This window comes from Diaporthe citri (assembly GCF_014595645.1).
Source record: "Diaporthe citri strain NFHF-8-4 chromosome Unknown scaffold_5, whole genome shotgun sequence".
NCBI classification, from domain to species: Eukaryota; Fungi; Ascomycota; class Sordariomycetes; order Diaporthales; family Diaporthaceae; genus Diaporthe; species Diaporthe citri.
Window position 1 is genome coordinate 3,141,313 of NW_025064850.1, and position 13,338 is coordinate 3,154,650.

General features: G+C 54.9%; 5 protein-coding genes across 5 annotated transcripts; 2 read left to right on the top strand and 3 right to left on the bottom strand.

The window, feature by feature from the left end:
* Nucleotides 1-725: 725 nt before the first annotated feature.
* On the top strand, nt 726-2,489 carry INS49_011470 (uncharacterized protein; the record flags this gene model as incomplete). The annotated part of the gene is made up of 4 exons (XM_043172185.1): nt 726-1,479; nt 1,540-1,956; nt 2,014-2,102; nt 2,154-2,489. The coding sequence occupies 4 exons, from the start codon at nt 726-728 to the stop codon at nt 2,487-2,489; spliced, it is 1,596 nt and encodes a 531-aa protein (XP_043023930.1).
* Nucleotides 2,490-3,037: 548 nt separating this feature from the next.
* Nucleotides 3,038-4,029, bottom strand: INS49_011471 (uncharacterized protein; the record flags this gene model as incomplete). Its single annotated transcript, XM_043172186.1, has 2 exons — nt 3,038-3,649; nt 3,709-4,029. 2 exons carry the CDS (start codon nt 4,027-4,029, stop codon nt 3,038-3,040), a joined length of 933 nt encoding a protein of 310 aa, XP_043023931.1.
* Nucleotides 4,030-5,695: 1,666 nt separating this feature from the next.
* On the top strand, nt 5,696-6,778 carry INS49_011472 (uncharacterized protein; the record flags this gene model as incomplete). Its single annotated transcript, XM_043172187.1, has 1 exon — nt 5,696-6,778. The coding sequence occupies one exon, from the start codon at nt 5,696-5,698 to the stop codon at nt 6,776-6,778; it is 1,083 nt and encodes a 360-aa protein (XP_043023932.1).
* A 1,106-nt stretch (nt 6,779-7,884) lies between these two features.
* On the bottom strand, nt 7,885-8,847 carry INS49_011473 (uncharacterized protein; the record flags this gene model as incomplete). The annotated part of the gene is made up of 1 exon (XM_043172188.1): nt 7,885-8,847. The coding sequence occupies one exon, from the start codon at nt 8,845-8,847 to the stop codon at nt 7,885-7,887; it is 963 nt and encodes a 320-aa protein (XP_043023933.1).
* Nucleotides 8,848-10,761: 1,914 nt separating this feature from the next.
* Nucleotides 10,762-12,167, bottom strand: INS49_011474 (uncharacterized protein; the record flags this gene model as incomplete). The annotated part of the gene is made up of 3 exons (XM_043172189.1): nt 10,762-10,906; nt 10,972-11,259; nt 11,332-12,167. 3 exons carry the CDS (start codon nt 12,165-12,167, stop codon nt 10,762-10,764), a joined length of 1,269 nt encoding a protein of 422 aa, XP_043023934.1.
* Between the last annotated feature and the right edge of the window lie 1,171 nt (nt 12,168-13,338).

Sequence of the window (13,338 nt, forward strand, 5' to 3'; positions counted from 1 at the left end):
ACAACCGTCGCACACGCATCTTCATGTGGAGAGTACGCAAGTGATCCCACCTGGTCGGCTGCTTGGCCCTAATGCCCGACAATAGACCTTGAGGTGGACAAGGTGACTCAGTAACGTCTCAAGGGGCCCCGCCCCTATAGAATAAGCTTCGAACCCCCCGGTGATAAAGCGGCTCCTGAAGTCCATTGTGGCCCTCGCCGGACTGCTAATACGCGGTGCAGCTGTGGGTACTGGAGTAGTATGGAGCAGCGGTACCAACTTGAGCCCATATATATATCAAAACCTTAAAAGTCTACCCCGTGCGATGCCAACAAGCACTGCGGGCCGGCCGTGTGAGTCGGTATGTGGGCCTCAGCCGAGTCATTTGAGTCTGACTAGGGCTGAACTGCTTGGCAATCAACTCGTATGCGTGGTGACTCGCGAGACGGTGTCTCAAGTGCAAGAACATGGTAGAAATGGTTGAGGTATCAGTTGCCCAGTCTACCATCGAACGGTTAACTTTTGCAGTAGAATTTCGGAAGATCTTCCCAGCGGTCGAGGGATGCCTCCTTGGGAACTCGCAGGGGCCATACCAAGTCACTGTACTTGGACCTAGATCTACTTCAGACGCAACTACTGCAGGCACGAAAGTATGCCTGCCTTTGCCAGCTCCACGAGGTTAACTATTCACTGGAACAATTCAGCTTTGTGACTCCCTATCTCTACCTACACGTCTACAAGAAACAATGAATGAAACGCAGCCAGTCATCAAGACTGCGGGTCCAGCCTGGGCTGCCGTTGAAGCTCTCATGCGCGGCAAGCTGTCTCAGGCCGGTGTAAGCCCAGTGATCTTCAGCTTTTCGGCGTTTCTCAGCTTGTTCATTGCATACTTTGTTAGCATCGCCATCTACCGAATTTTCTTTCACCCCCTCCGCAAATACCCAGGGCCACTGCTCGCCAAGTTAACCAGCTTGGTTTGGACATATCACTTCACAAAGGGAGACATCATCAGATGGAACGACGAGCTGCACCAAAAATACGGTGTGACAGTCCGTTCCGGGCCAAATCGCCTCAGCTTCATCACCCCGCGGGCCTGGAAGGACATCTATGGACACAAGCACGGGCAGTACAAGCCCAACGTGAAGAACCTGGAGCGGTTTGTCGGAAAGCTGACGAGCAATGTCCATCCAATGGCTACGGAGCCAACCATGGCCGGACATGCGGCTCAGAAGAAGCAATTCAACCACGCATTCAGCGACCGGGCTTTGACTGAGCAGGAAGGCCTGATAGGAAAGTACATCGACCAGCTCATACAGCTCGTAAAGAGGGAGATCGCCAACGAACCTACCGGGAAGTCAGAGGTAGACGTTGCCAAGCTGTACAACTTCACCACTTTCGATGTCATGGGCGACCTGACTTTTGGGGAAGGCCTTGGTCAGCTCGAGACTGGCGTCGAGTCTTCGTGGGTACAGGCAGTATTCGTCACATTCAAGTTTATGAGTACGTCAAAATCTCAGGTGACCCCCAGCACCGAACGCTAACTTTTGGCTATCCCCGCAGCTGTCAGGTCTGTCATGAAGGCATATCCCCTGGGTGGATTCTTGAACTCCGTCTTCGCGCCCAAAGGCGTCATGGAGGATTGCGCTAGACACATCCAGAATTCAAACGCCCTTGTGACCAAGCGGTTGGAAAAGGGCAACAACGGGCGGCCAGACATCTTCGGTTTCATCCTCAGGCAGCCGGGGGAGAAGATGTCGCGTCCACTGATGAATGCAAACGCGGGAATGTTCATGATGTCTGGCACTGAGACGACCGCTACTGCTCTGACCAGCATGACTTGGTGCCTCCTAAACAATCCTGAGAAATTGAAGAAGGTGGTCCAGGAGATCAGGGCTGTTCCCGAGGAATCCGGCTTGACCAGCAGCGCCCTGAAGAATATGAAGTACATGAACGCTGTCATTGAGGAAGGCATGAGAAGTAAGCATCCTTTGTTGGAAGTCTTGAACGTGCTTGTAGGTCCTGACCATCACATAGTGTACCCGAGCGGCCAGGTTGGCTTGGGCAGCCAGCGTGAGATTGCGCCCGGCGGCAATTGGGTGTGCGGAGAGTGGTTGCCCGAGAAGGTTTGTGCTCCATCTCAGACTGTCCACACGTATGCTGAGACTTGACTACAGACCCAGGTGACTGTCCCCAGTTGGACCGCCTTCAACCCGCCACTGCACTGGAAAGACCCTCTGAAGTTTGTTCCGGAGCGATGGCTCCCCGAGGAGGTCGAGTACTCCGAGTACCACAAATACGATGACCACGCCGCTTGGCTGCCATTTGGAACGGGTCCGAGGGCGTGTATTGGACAGAATGTGGCGCTGCACGAGATGCGAAGTATTTTGGCGAGGTTCTTGTACAACTTTGACTTGGAGTTGTCTCCCGAAACCATGGATTGGCACGAAAAGAAGGTCAAGGGCATATGGGCAAAGCCCTCTCTAAAGGTTCGTGCTACCCTCGCGAAGTAGGTACTGTTACAAAGTAGTTTGGTGGCATTCAGATGCTCTCATAGGACAAGCTTTTAAGGAGGGCACGAGGGAACTTCACTGAGTAAAGGAATGTGGTGGTGATAGATGATTCCTTTCGTATCGGAACATTGAACAGTACCGGGGAAATTGGGGAACACCAGTGGTTGGGCATGAAACATGATCAGATTTTGATGTCCTGCGGAATGTAACACCAGTAATCTCCAGAAAATAAAGGCCTCTCATGAATTCTCATTTATGACTTGATTTAATCCTATTAAAAGCTCGTGTGCGACCTGCAATAAGGCTCTTCTAGTTCTCGAGGCTAGAGGAAGGAGGTGCCTCACATGCGACTCAGAAATTGAACACATGAGAACAATGGATGTTCATCGCGGAAGGAAATAATTTACCGACGACCCATCTCGTGACCTACTGCCCAGATCGGATCCTTCTATCAACAGATTTTACGTATTTCATTCAGAAGTCAACAATTTATCCAGATTATGACTGGTTTGCTATTATTACGGAACTCTGTTCTGAAATACCCTTCCCTACAGCTCAGGGTGCGCCTCAAAGTAGCTCCGCAAGGAAGTAGGCTTCACGTTCGGAAAGCGTTTCGCGTCCACTGGCTCGTGGTCCCATGATCCTTTGAGCAGGTGCTCAGCATAGCCCAGACCAATATACTTCTCATGATCGATTGGATCTATTGTCGCCCTTGCCTTGGTGAGCATGGAGACAACATCGTCCAAGGTCCCTGCGCACTTCACATGCGCCTTGACTTTGCCGCCGCGTGCCTTCTCATACTCCTCGGCGAGCTGCGCCGGCGTGAACCGGAAGCTTTCGACGCGTATAAACCCTCCCTGCTCGGCCGTTGGGCTCGCAACCGCCTCGATCGTGTAGGCAGCGAGGTCGTCGGCCGTGGTGCAGATCCATTCCTTCTTGCCGTCTCCGAAGTACGACATGGTTTTCGTCTCTCGGTTCCAAATCTGATCGCGGCGGCCCGAGAAAAGCCACTCGGCTATAACCCCCGTGAACATGTAGAGTGGCTTAATGCGCGAACTGATGCGGACTTGAGCGGCGAAGGCGATGAACGGGTCATAAGACTCATGCTGTCCCAGATATCCCAGAGTCCAATCAGCATTCCACGAAGCGGCATGGTAGATCTATGTATACTCGTCAGATAATCAGGCTGTTCTTCAATAGTTGTTGCGACACGTGCCACATAATTATCAGGTTTACCAGCACTTGCCTTGACTCCGGCACGCTCGGCAGCTCTCAACAGCAACAGCTGCCCCTCAAGCACGACCTCAGGCGAGAACCCGTAGGCACAGACAATTGCGTCCACACCAGCAACGGCTTTATCGAGGGCCGGTATGTCGTAGATGCCCGAAGAGGTGACGAAACCCTCGAGCTTTTCGCGGATCGATGCGGGCACCTTGGCGGGATCACGCCCCATTCCCCTGACACGATGGCCCTTGGAAATGGCATACTCAGCGCAAGGCTGGCCCACCATTCCGGTGATTCCGGTAATTAAGATCAACATGGCGATGGACGGGAAAGGTGAGGATTGTGGGAAAGTCACTTATGCTTGATAGAGACTTGAACTAGAATGACACCTGGCTGTACTTTTAAGTGCTTGGTGATGGGCTTGGCGACATCACTCGACGTGCCTGATTATCAATACCCATACGGTACTATGGTATACGTCCGATGCTGATTGACAATCTTCGTGCCGGCTCCGGCCCGCGAAGACGCGAGACGGGCACGTAGGTACCACAATTACCGGCCCAAACAAAACACACCACGTGATGAAGCCAGCGCCCCAAAGAATCATTTTCTTAGACGATACAACTCAAAGCCCCGCCCACTGCGTGTGGTCCAATAGACCGTCAGCTATCGTGCGGAGACTTGTCATCGAGCCGTCTCGGACAGATTCGGACGTTCAACTGAGTGTTCGGCCGTGCGGAGAACGACACCCATCAGCTGATAGCTCCGCAAATATAGTCATACTCCTCGGAGACACGAGTGGCCAAGGTGTGCCTCTTGCTAGGTGGGTTCAGCGTCAAACATGATATCACGTTCAAGTCCACCTTTGCCCACTAGGGTCGAGCTAACCGCCCTCTGTGCTGGAGCTGATGGTAGGCCCAATTTTTTTGGGCATGGACGCTCGGGATCAGTCTCACATATCAAGAGAGAAAAAACATATTGGATGAGGGTTCTACCATCCATAGCCCGGCCGAGGACAATTCACATCAGATTCGTACATACTCTCAGATGTATTGGACGACGTAGTTACAGCCTCAAGTCTCCTGGACGCCAAGACCAGATTGAAGGGCACCCAACAACAGGGGGCCTCGCCCAGGCTTGCTAGACTCTGAGATAAGCCAGAAGAAGGCGGTCGTTCATCATAACAAAGAGAGCAAACGTTTCGCATCTGCAATCAACTCTGATATATTAAGCTCCCAAATGAGACACACCCCCGATTGTGTCCCATTTACGGTGCCACCTTGGATGAATGTCAGAGTGACTGGTGATGGGAGTCTCTAGTGAGGATTGAGATGCTGTTTGTTGATAGAGTGATCCGGACAGTTTCCAATGACCACTGATGATGTGGGCGATCTGGCTTTCTGTTTCATTTGAATTTGTCCCCTCACTACATATATGAGAACCTATCTTGAAGAAGTAACTTAACATTGAAGAATTCAACACTAGTCTTTAGTAATGCTTATAATACCAAGAAAGGGATTTTTGATTTTGATTTATACAGGTAGACAGTTGTAGCAAATTTGGGGGTGATGAAAATAGTTGTGAGAGGCATGAACATGTCATTGGATGAGAAAATGTCTCGATTAGGTTTGAAGATGCAAGTGGGTAAAATAAGAGCGTTGAAATCGAGCTAGTGAGCACACTCACTGAAGAGTGTCTAGACTTAACATCGAATGGCCTGCGACGACAACCTGGTTTAAGGCACCTGGTAATGACATTACTTCGGGAAAATAAAAAGTCGATAGCGGGTGGCACGGGCCAAATGTAACTCTAGATTAAAGTCAACATGTGGCACCCTTGCGACCAGTAGTAGCTTTGATATTCTCACTACACCTATCTGGGAAGGTGAACCGGGACTCCCTAGTCACCTACGTCCTTTCATATCGTCCGTGGCGATCTGCCATGAGCCCTGGAGCAAAAGAAGCTGCATCAAAGTGCAGAAAATGGCAGAGGCATTGTCAATTCAACAGTCTGAGACCTCAGCCGACAACAAAGGTTGGCCGAGTACAACACATGGCGAATACATACTTGAAGATTTTGCTTTCAGCTCCGGCGAAACGATCCCGCAATTGCGATTGCACTACCAAACCATCGGCACCCTAAAGACCTCAGAAGATGGCAAGACCACCAACGCCGTGCTCATAATGCACGGAACTGGCGGGTCCAGCGATCAATTCCTCAACGCCCAGTTCGCCGGGGAGCTCTTCAACCTGGGGCAGCCGCTCGACACGCAGAAGTACTTCATCATCCTCCGCGACGGCATCGGCCACGGGCGCTCCAGCAGGCCGAGCAGTGGCGGGCTGGGGGCGCGGTTTCCGAAATACCGATACGGCGACATGGTCCGCGCCGATTACCGCCTGCTGACGGAGCACCTCGGCGTCGCGCACCTGCGGCTGGCCATGGGCACTTCGATGGGTGGGATGCAGAGCTGGCTGTGGGGCGAGGCGTACCCGGGCTTCATGGACGCCCTGATGCCTCTCGCGTCGCTGCCCGTCCAGATCTCAGGCCGCAACCGCATGTGGCGCAAGATGGCTATGGACGCGATCAGGGCCGACCCCGCGTGGAAGGGAGGGGCATACGCGTCCGGCGAGCAGCCGCGCGCAGGGCTCACTACGGCCCTGGACATCTTGACGCTGATGTCGTCGAGCCCGCTGCAGTACCAGGCGGAGGCGCCCACGCGGGACGCGGCGGACTCGTTCCTCGACGGCAAGATCCGGTCCGGCCTCCGGTCGACGGACGCGAATGATCTGTTGTTTGCGCTGGACTCGTCGTTTGATTACGACCCTAGGCCTGACTTACACAAGATCACGGCGCCGCTGATCGCGGTCAACACAGCGGACGACCAGATCAATCCGCCTGAGCTGGGAATTCTGGAGAGGGAAGCACGGGCTGGGCTGAGAGACGGCCTGGGCAAGGTTGTCGTGTTGCCCATCACGGAGGAGACGAGGGGTCATGGATCGCATACAGCGGCTAAACTATGGAAGCATCTCCTTGAAGAACTATTGCTCAAGACTGAGAAGAGCTGACGTCGGGAAAAGGACTTTTGCAATTCTGATAGATCCATTGCGACGTAATTCTTTTGTGGACAGTTGGGTGTTGAATATTTAGAAACGGAAAGAGATTAATGTGCCGGGAGTTGTTGCAAGGATTCAACACCGAAGTATACCCATCTGCCAAGAAGGCAAATCGATGCTGTCAATGTCCTTGAGAAAATCGTGCCTGTTTCAAAACCTTGAGTGGCGCAGCCGCTTGGCCAGATATACAACGGCCGGTGCTAAGCTTTATTCAGACAGAAAACACATGTCTGCACGCGTGAAAAGGCCCACCTTTGGACAGGTTGACGGCCCTCAGTCCCGACTGGGCTCTCGGGCCCCCCTTACCAGGACTGCCAAATTTGAGGTTGATTCCCCGGCATTTGCTTTTTTACCCTCCTTCATGATAAGCACGCCAGTGCGGTGAGCGAAGAAGGAATGGCTGCGTACCAACCGCGGTCCCTGCTTTGGAAGGACGGATTTATTGGTCGAGCCGCACGTTGATACAATCTAAACTCGACATTTCTCCCGATAGGCATCAATGGCATAACCTAGCAGACGCGTAGGCCGCTCGTAATCACGACTTGCTGAGTACAACCCTGGCACTTGGATATCACCACACGATGACCAATACAGGCCCAAGACACTGGAAGGACGGCTCACCTAATTTATCGGTAACGACGGACAGCGAAGCCAAGGGCGCTGGCCAAGGCGCGATCAGACATTTCACAAAGCGCCTCACAGCGGAGCTACACACACTTGTTTTGTTTGGAGACGTACTCATTGTATTGACTCTCGACCACACTATGAATACAAGGCGAATACTGCTCTACAACAGAGGGACTGACCACTCCAACGCCATCTTGAGACCAAGCCCGAGGATGCCGCGGGTAGTGTCAGTATCCCCTTAGCTGTAGAACAACGCCCGAGAAATATTATACAAGAAATGTAAAAAAGGTCCAGTCAGAAAGACGGTGGAAAGCATGGTCTAGGTAACCCCTGGTATCAATCCGTCACTCCTCTATAGCAAAAAAAACGAGCCACAGTGAACCTCCCACTACTTCCCTAGGGGAAGCAGCAGTAGAAACCGTGAAGGCAGCTTAGGCCCTGACGTCACGGGCGTGGCGGCGCTTCTTGCAAGCAGCCTTGGTGGCGGCAGGGGCAGCGCTGGTGGTGGTAGCGGCAGCGGGCGTCTCAGCGGCGACCGGGGCGGCGGAGGAGGAAGCAGCCGCAGTGGGGGTAGCGGCAGCGGCGCTGGGAGCGACCGCGGAGGAGGCAGAGCCGGAGGAGGAGCCACCCTGGGAGGCACCAGAGGAGCTGAAGCCCAGAGCGGGACCAGGGATGGGGTACTCGGAGAAGTCCTGGTAGATGTTGAAGGCAATACCCTCCTCATCGGCGGTGTACAGGGCGGTACCCTTGGTTCCCTCAGGGAAGGAGCCGCTGCCACCAGTGACCTGGATGTTGACACACTGGGGGTAGTTCTGGGCACCGTTGGCCTGGTTGGCAGAGTGCAGGGCGATGATCTCGTGACGGAGAACGTAGTTACCCGCGGGGGTGCCCTCGGGGATGGTGATCTCCCAGGCGAGGTTGTTCTCGAGGATCTCGTCAGAAGCCCACTTGCCGGGGTTGGAGCCGGAGATGATACCAGCCTCCTGGATCTTGACGAAAGACAGAGTGGTCTTGTCGACGGAGGTGGGGTCGTCGGCGGGGGCGAGGTAGTCAACGACGGGGCCGTGGTGAGAGTCGGGCCAGGTGTTCCAGACGGCCTTGACGGTCTGGCCAGCGGCAACGGTGGCGTTGTTCAGGGCACCGTTGGTGGCATCACGGTGGCAGATGATGTCGGGGTCAGCGTAGGCATCAGGGGCGACGAAGCCGTTGTCAGAGGCGGAGGTGCTCCAGGCAATGAACTCGTTTCCGGTCTTGGTGCCCTGGCCGGTAGCCCACTGCTCGTCGAAGCCCTTGTAGGTGACTCCGCCGATCTCCCACGAGGAGACGTATCCGTGGGCGGAGACGAGGCTGGCGCCAGCGGCCAGAGCAAGAGCGAGGGGGGACTTGGCAGGCATTTTGAGTGGCGGGTTTGGTTTGGACTGAAGGGACCTGAACAAATCGATGTACAGAGTGGTGCGATGTGATGAATAACCGGCTGGCGGAATGAATGAATCTACTGCAGTCAATACAGCGACGAGCGAAAGAATGAAGCCCGAAGGGGTGTCTTCGAAAGAATGAATGTGGTGAGTTGATGACGAGAGAGTCTGGAGAGAAGGCAAGAAAGTCAGACCTCTTCTCGGCCGACGACGTGCCCTTCTTATGATGATCGCGGACGACGGGACCCCCGTCTGCCCATGTTCACGCCGGGGTCGATTCATGGGCCTTGATTGCCTCGTAGTAGCCTCGCTGCCTCGCTGCCTCCCCGCTGCAGTCGCACGCTGCATGGAAAGGGGAGGGGGGCTGCAATCGTGGACCCAGGCGAGGCCCCAGAAATTACCGATATGGTGTAAACAAGATGAACAGGACCAGGCTCGGCCGTCTTGGCAACAAGGTTGCCGACAAGGTTGAGGCTCTTGATGGAGTCGCACACGCTGACAGGGCTGTTCCCACCTATCGCTTATTCGTTTGACGGCAAGGCGGGACCCAGTCCTCCCAAGCTTGCAGAACATCGGTCCAGGGGGCGGCTCCAGCCAGACGCTCGTCGACCTTTGGGCGTTGTTTCATTTCCACGAGACTCGTGGTTGGCCGACCTAGGCAGCCCAGGCTGGCTGCTTGCGATGTCACCTTGAGGCTGCAGCTCTGGTCGCGCCGCACTTACCGCTCAGGGGCAAGCCGAGGGGCGTGGCAGACGACGTCGTCAGTGCCCCTGAATCCTTGACCGGAAAAAAACCCTCAAATTGGGATTGGGAGTTGTTTGGTCTGCTGAAGGGATTTTTGGGAAATTTCCGTATGGCCCCTCCTTATGTTTCAAGCAGAAAGCCTTGGCGCCTCGGTAGGCCTTTTGCAGGAACTCGTGCCCGTGGCCTAGCAGTCCACCTGTGCACAACGCGGCATCGCGTGCTAGAGGCATGGATCTGGTGCGAGCTAGCCAGTCATTAGCATGCGATGTGAACATTGAGGTTTATACTGCGGGAAGTGATGCACAAAACGATCGACTTTACCCGCGTGGCCGGGGTTCCATCATCGCGCCAAGTCCCAAGATCGACAGGATCTCCAGAGCTTGGCCGCCGGTCGTGGGCAATAGAGTTCAGAGGCTCAGCACTGACCATACTGTAATGTTCGATCTCTGTATTCCTTGACAAGCTTGGCTCACCGTAATGGCGCTATAATGAACAGCGCGCGAGCGAGGGCGGTTGAGACGATGGAACATTCCTTCCACGATGTTCACACCTGCTCACCTGCATCCGTCAAGTTTCATGGACCTGCACCGATCCCGAAAGAAAGCTCGGCCAGCCGCAATGTAGACAACCGAGATGAGAATGTCGAGTAACCGCTTAGGGCGGTCTTGGCGTTGACACCAACACCCGCCCCCTTTGGCGCCCACTCCACCAGATCCCTCGCCGTGCCGAAGCTGTGCACTGACGGCTTGAGAACACGGTGAGCCGATCTCTGGTCCAATGGATTTCTCACAAATTCTGGGTCTGAGATGAAAGATCTAGATTGTGGGTTACAAGGTCGATCAATTGACGGCCAGCCCGAGTAGGTCCCCAGCCATTTCTCACGACTGGTCGGGAGACCGCTGTCAACAACCACAACGGTGGCCGGCCAGGCCTTCCTCTCACAACAAGTTCCTTATCGAACGATGTCAATCTGCCCAAACGTCGCAGCAGAGGAATGCCGAAAATCACGCGGTGATGATGAATCCCGGTTTGACCTCGGTTGGTTGTCTTGTCGCTAAATCGTTGTATTTGAATTTTGAAATGTCTGTTGTTCTTTTATGTACTGTATAGATCCCGGATTGATTCCGGCTTCGCATCCTTGTATTTCGTTCAGGCTGTGCTCTTGGATGCTTCGGCGATCCAATGGTCCTTCTCCCTCTTCAACTCCCTCTTCACATACCAGATGGTAGCCAACGCCCAGACCCCAGCCCATCCGAAGGGGACCGACCAGCCGATGGCATAGGCTGCATCTTCGCTGACCGTGAAGATGAGGATGGTGCAAACAACCGCCATCGCTTGAGCGCCAACGGCCCAGAATACAGCCGCCGCAGCATGGTGCGGAAAATGTGGCTGGCTTCATATCTCCTGTTGAGAGCCTCTCGAAAGTCCGTTCCTCCAGACCCGTCCACGGCACAGATATCCTCGATCAGGGTGTACACACATGGTCGCAGCTGGGCGCCTTTGGGAATGGATGACAGGCGGAAGGGGGCTGGGACACGGAATACACGGAGAATATCGACGATGAGCATCTCGGTGCCAAAGGTGTAGAGCATGGTAGTCAAAGGCATGGCGACTAGTCGGATTGGCGGCCACTCCTGGACAGTGCCTCTGTTGAAAAGAACGTGGGTCAGCTTGGTGCAAACGCATGTAACAGGCGAGCAAGAACGCGGTAGGACTCACACTATCAACTCGACCATGATGATCAGCCAAGCCAGGGTGTAGTTCCAGTGGAACGCATCGAGATACCATCTATGGGCCCCGATGACCCGGCAAACACTGTCCTTCTTCCACAGCCTCCAGAACCGTACGAAGTACTCAAGGATACTAGCACCGCCTATGGCAGCGGTGACAACGGTATAGACTGTGTTGGCGGACATAGTCGGCTTTTCGCCCTCTCTTACACTCCCTGGGCCGACGCCGTACCACAACCCATAGTACAAGGCGATGGGCATGACGACGGAGTCGAAGATGATGAATAACCAGAAAATGAAGATGGCCCAGTAACGCGTGTGCAGGGTGTAGTTGAGCGGCGGTGGCCTAGGCTCGAGCAGCCGGGGCGCCGCGCCGGATGTGGCCGAGGCATCCGAGGACGGTTCGTGGCCCTCGACGGCTTCGACAACGTGCTCGGCATCGAGGCGGGCCTGTTGGGATGACTTCCGCCGTGCGATAGATATGCTGGGTCTTGCATAGGGTCCATCGAAGCGTCTGTCGAATTCAACGCTGGATCGTACTGCTCGCTGGCGCGAAGAGTTGGCATTGGTAGGGGCGTGGGTCGGCGGCGGCGACTGGGGCGACCGGGGCTGGTCATTGAGGGCCGGTAGACTGTGTGATCTCTCGTCTTTGGTTTGAATGGGTTCGTCGAGCTTCCTGCCGACATCCAGAGAGTGTCGTCCGAGTGGGCCCGGTTTCTGGTCCGAGTGCAGGCCGGTCCTTGGCTTCTCGTCAACGGCCTCGTCGTCTGCGGGCGGAATGCCCTCTCCCTTCTCCCTTCCTGCCGGGTCACGCTTGTCGTCCATGATGTTGCAATCGCGTGGGCAATTGCGGACGATGAGAGAAAGACTCAGTGTAAAGTTGAAAATGGGGATTATCACTTCATCAACATGTCTAGATGGGGCAGACGGTGTTTACTTTTGGGCCCAAGTGAAGTGCAGCACGTAATATGCGCAGGTAGGGTTTGTCTGCCAAAGTATGGGCCAGAGGTAGCATGCGCACACAGGGATCGTAGGTGAAGTGACGTGTGTATGGGACAAGCCAAGAGCTAGATCATCATCGAAGGGGCTATCAATAGCACTGCGAGCAGACAGAATGGAGCGGAGTCGATGATCCGGCCGTTCCTGCTCTGCTGTTGTGGTTCTGGCCGCGTGCTCGGGGAGCCGGGTCGTAGTTCTTCTGGTTTCGACGGGTTTGGGTTTGTGATATCATACCGTAGGGGCCGTGAGAGAGTGATGTCATAACGCTGGCGTGGACCCACCCGCCCCTTCCCGCAAACCGACCTCATACTGCTCTGCAGCCGCACGTCGTGCGACAATGCGAAACGTGGACACGGGCTCAGCATTGGGGAATTAGGAGGAATTAGAAGGAATTGGCCGGCAATGTATTGGACGGAGTCGAGTTGATACGGCATTGAATCGAAGCAATGGGAAGCAACGGTGCGCAGGCAAGAACAAGCAACTAGCCCACTGCTAAGCTGCCAATGTTCCTGCCAACCTTAATCCGCAGCCAGGCCAAGCAGCGCAAAGACAGCCGAAGCTATCCTGGGCAGCAATCAAGAGCAACACCAATGCAAGTACGGCCTAGGGTGCGGAAGCTTGGTGGTGTACCAGTCCCAAGGGTAACACCACGCGCGCACACAAGCGCGCACACACGCACGCATGCAGGCAGACTAATCTCAGGTCCCCAAGAGGGAGAAGTGCTGCTGGTGGTGGCCATCAAGGATTGAAATTTGCGCGCGCTCGGCGGCTGCCGCTCGACTACTGCGCCTAGGCACATAATACCAAGGGTACGTACCCTACCGCCCAGTGTCTAGAGCTTGCCGAGGAGTCTGATCTGCCCAGGCCAGGCCCCCCAAGGCTGGCCAGTGCTTACGAACGGGCATCTCGATTCCCTGCCCTTGGTCAACTCGCCGCCTGTCTCAACCCGGAAGGCCCTGTTCCAAAGCCCAACCGCCAAAATGCCAACTATCGATCC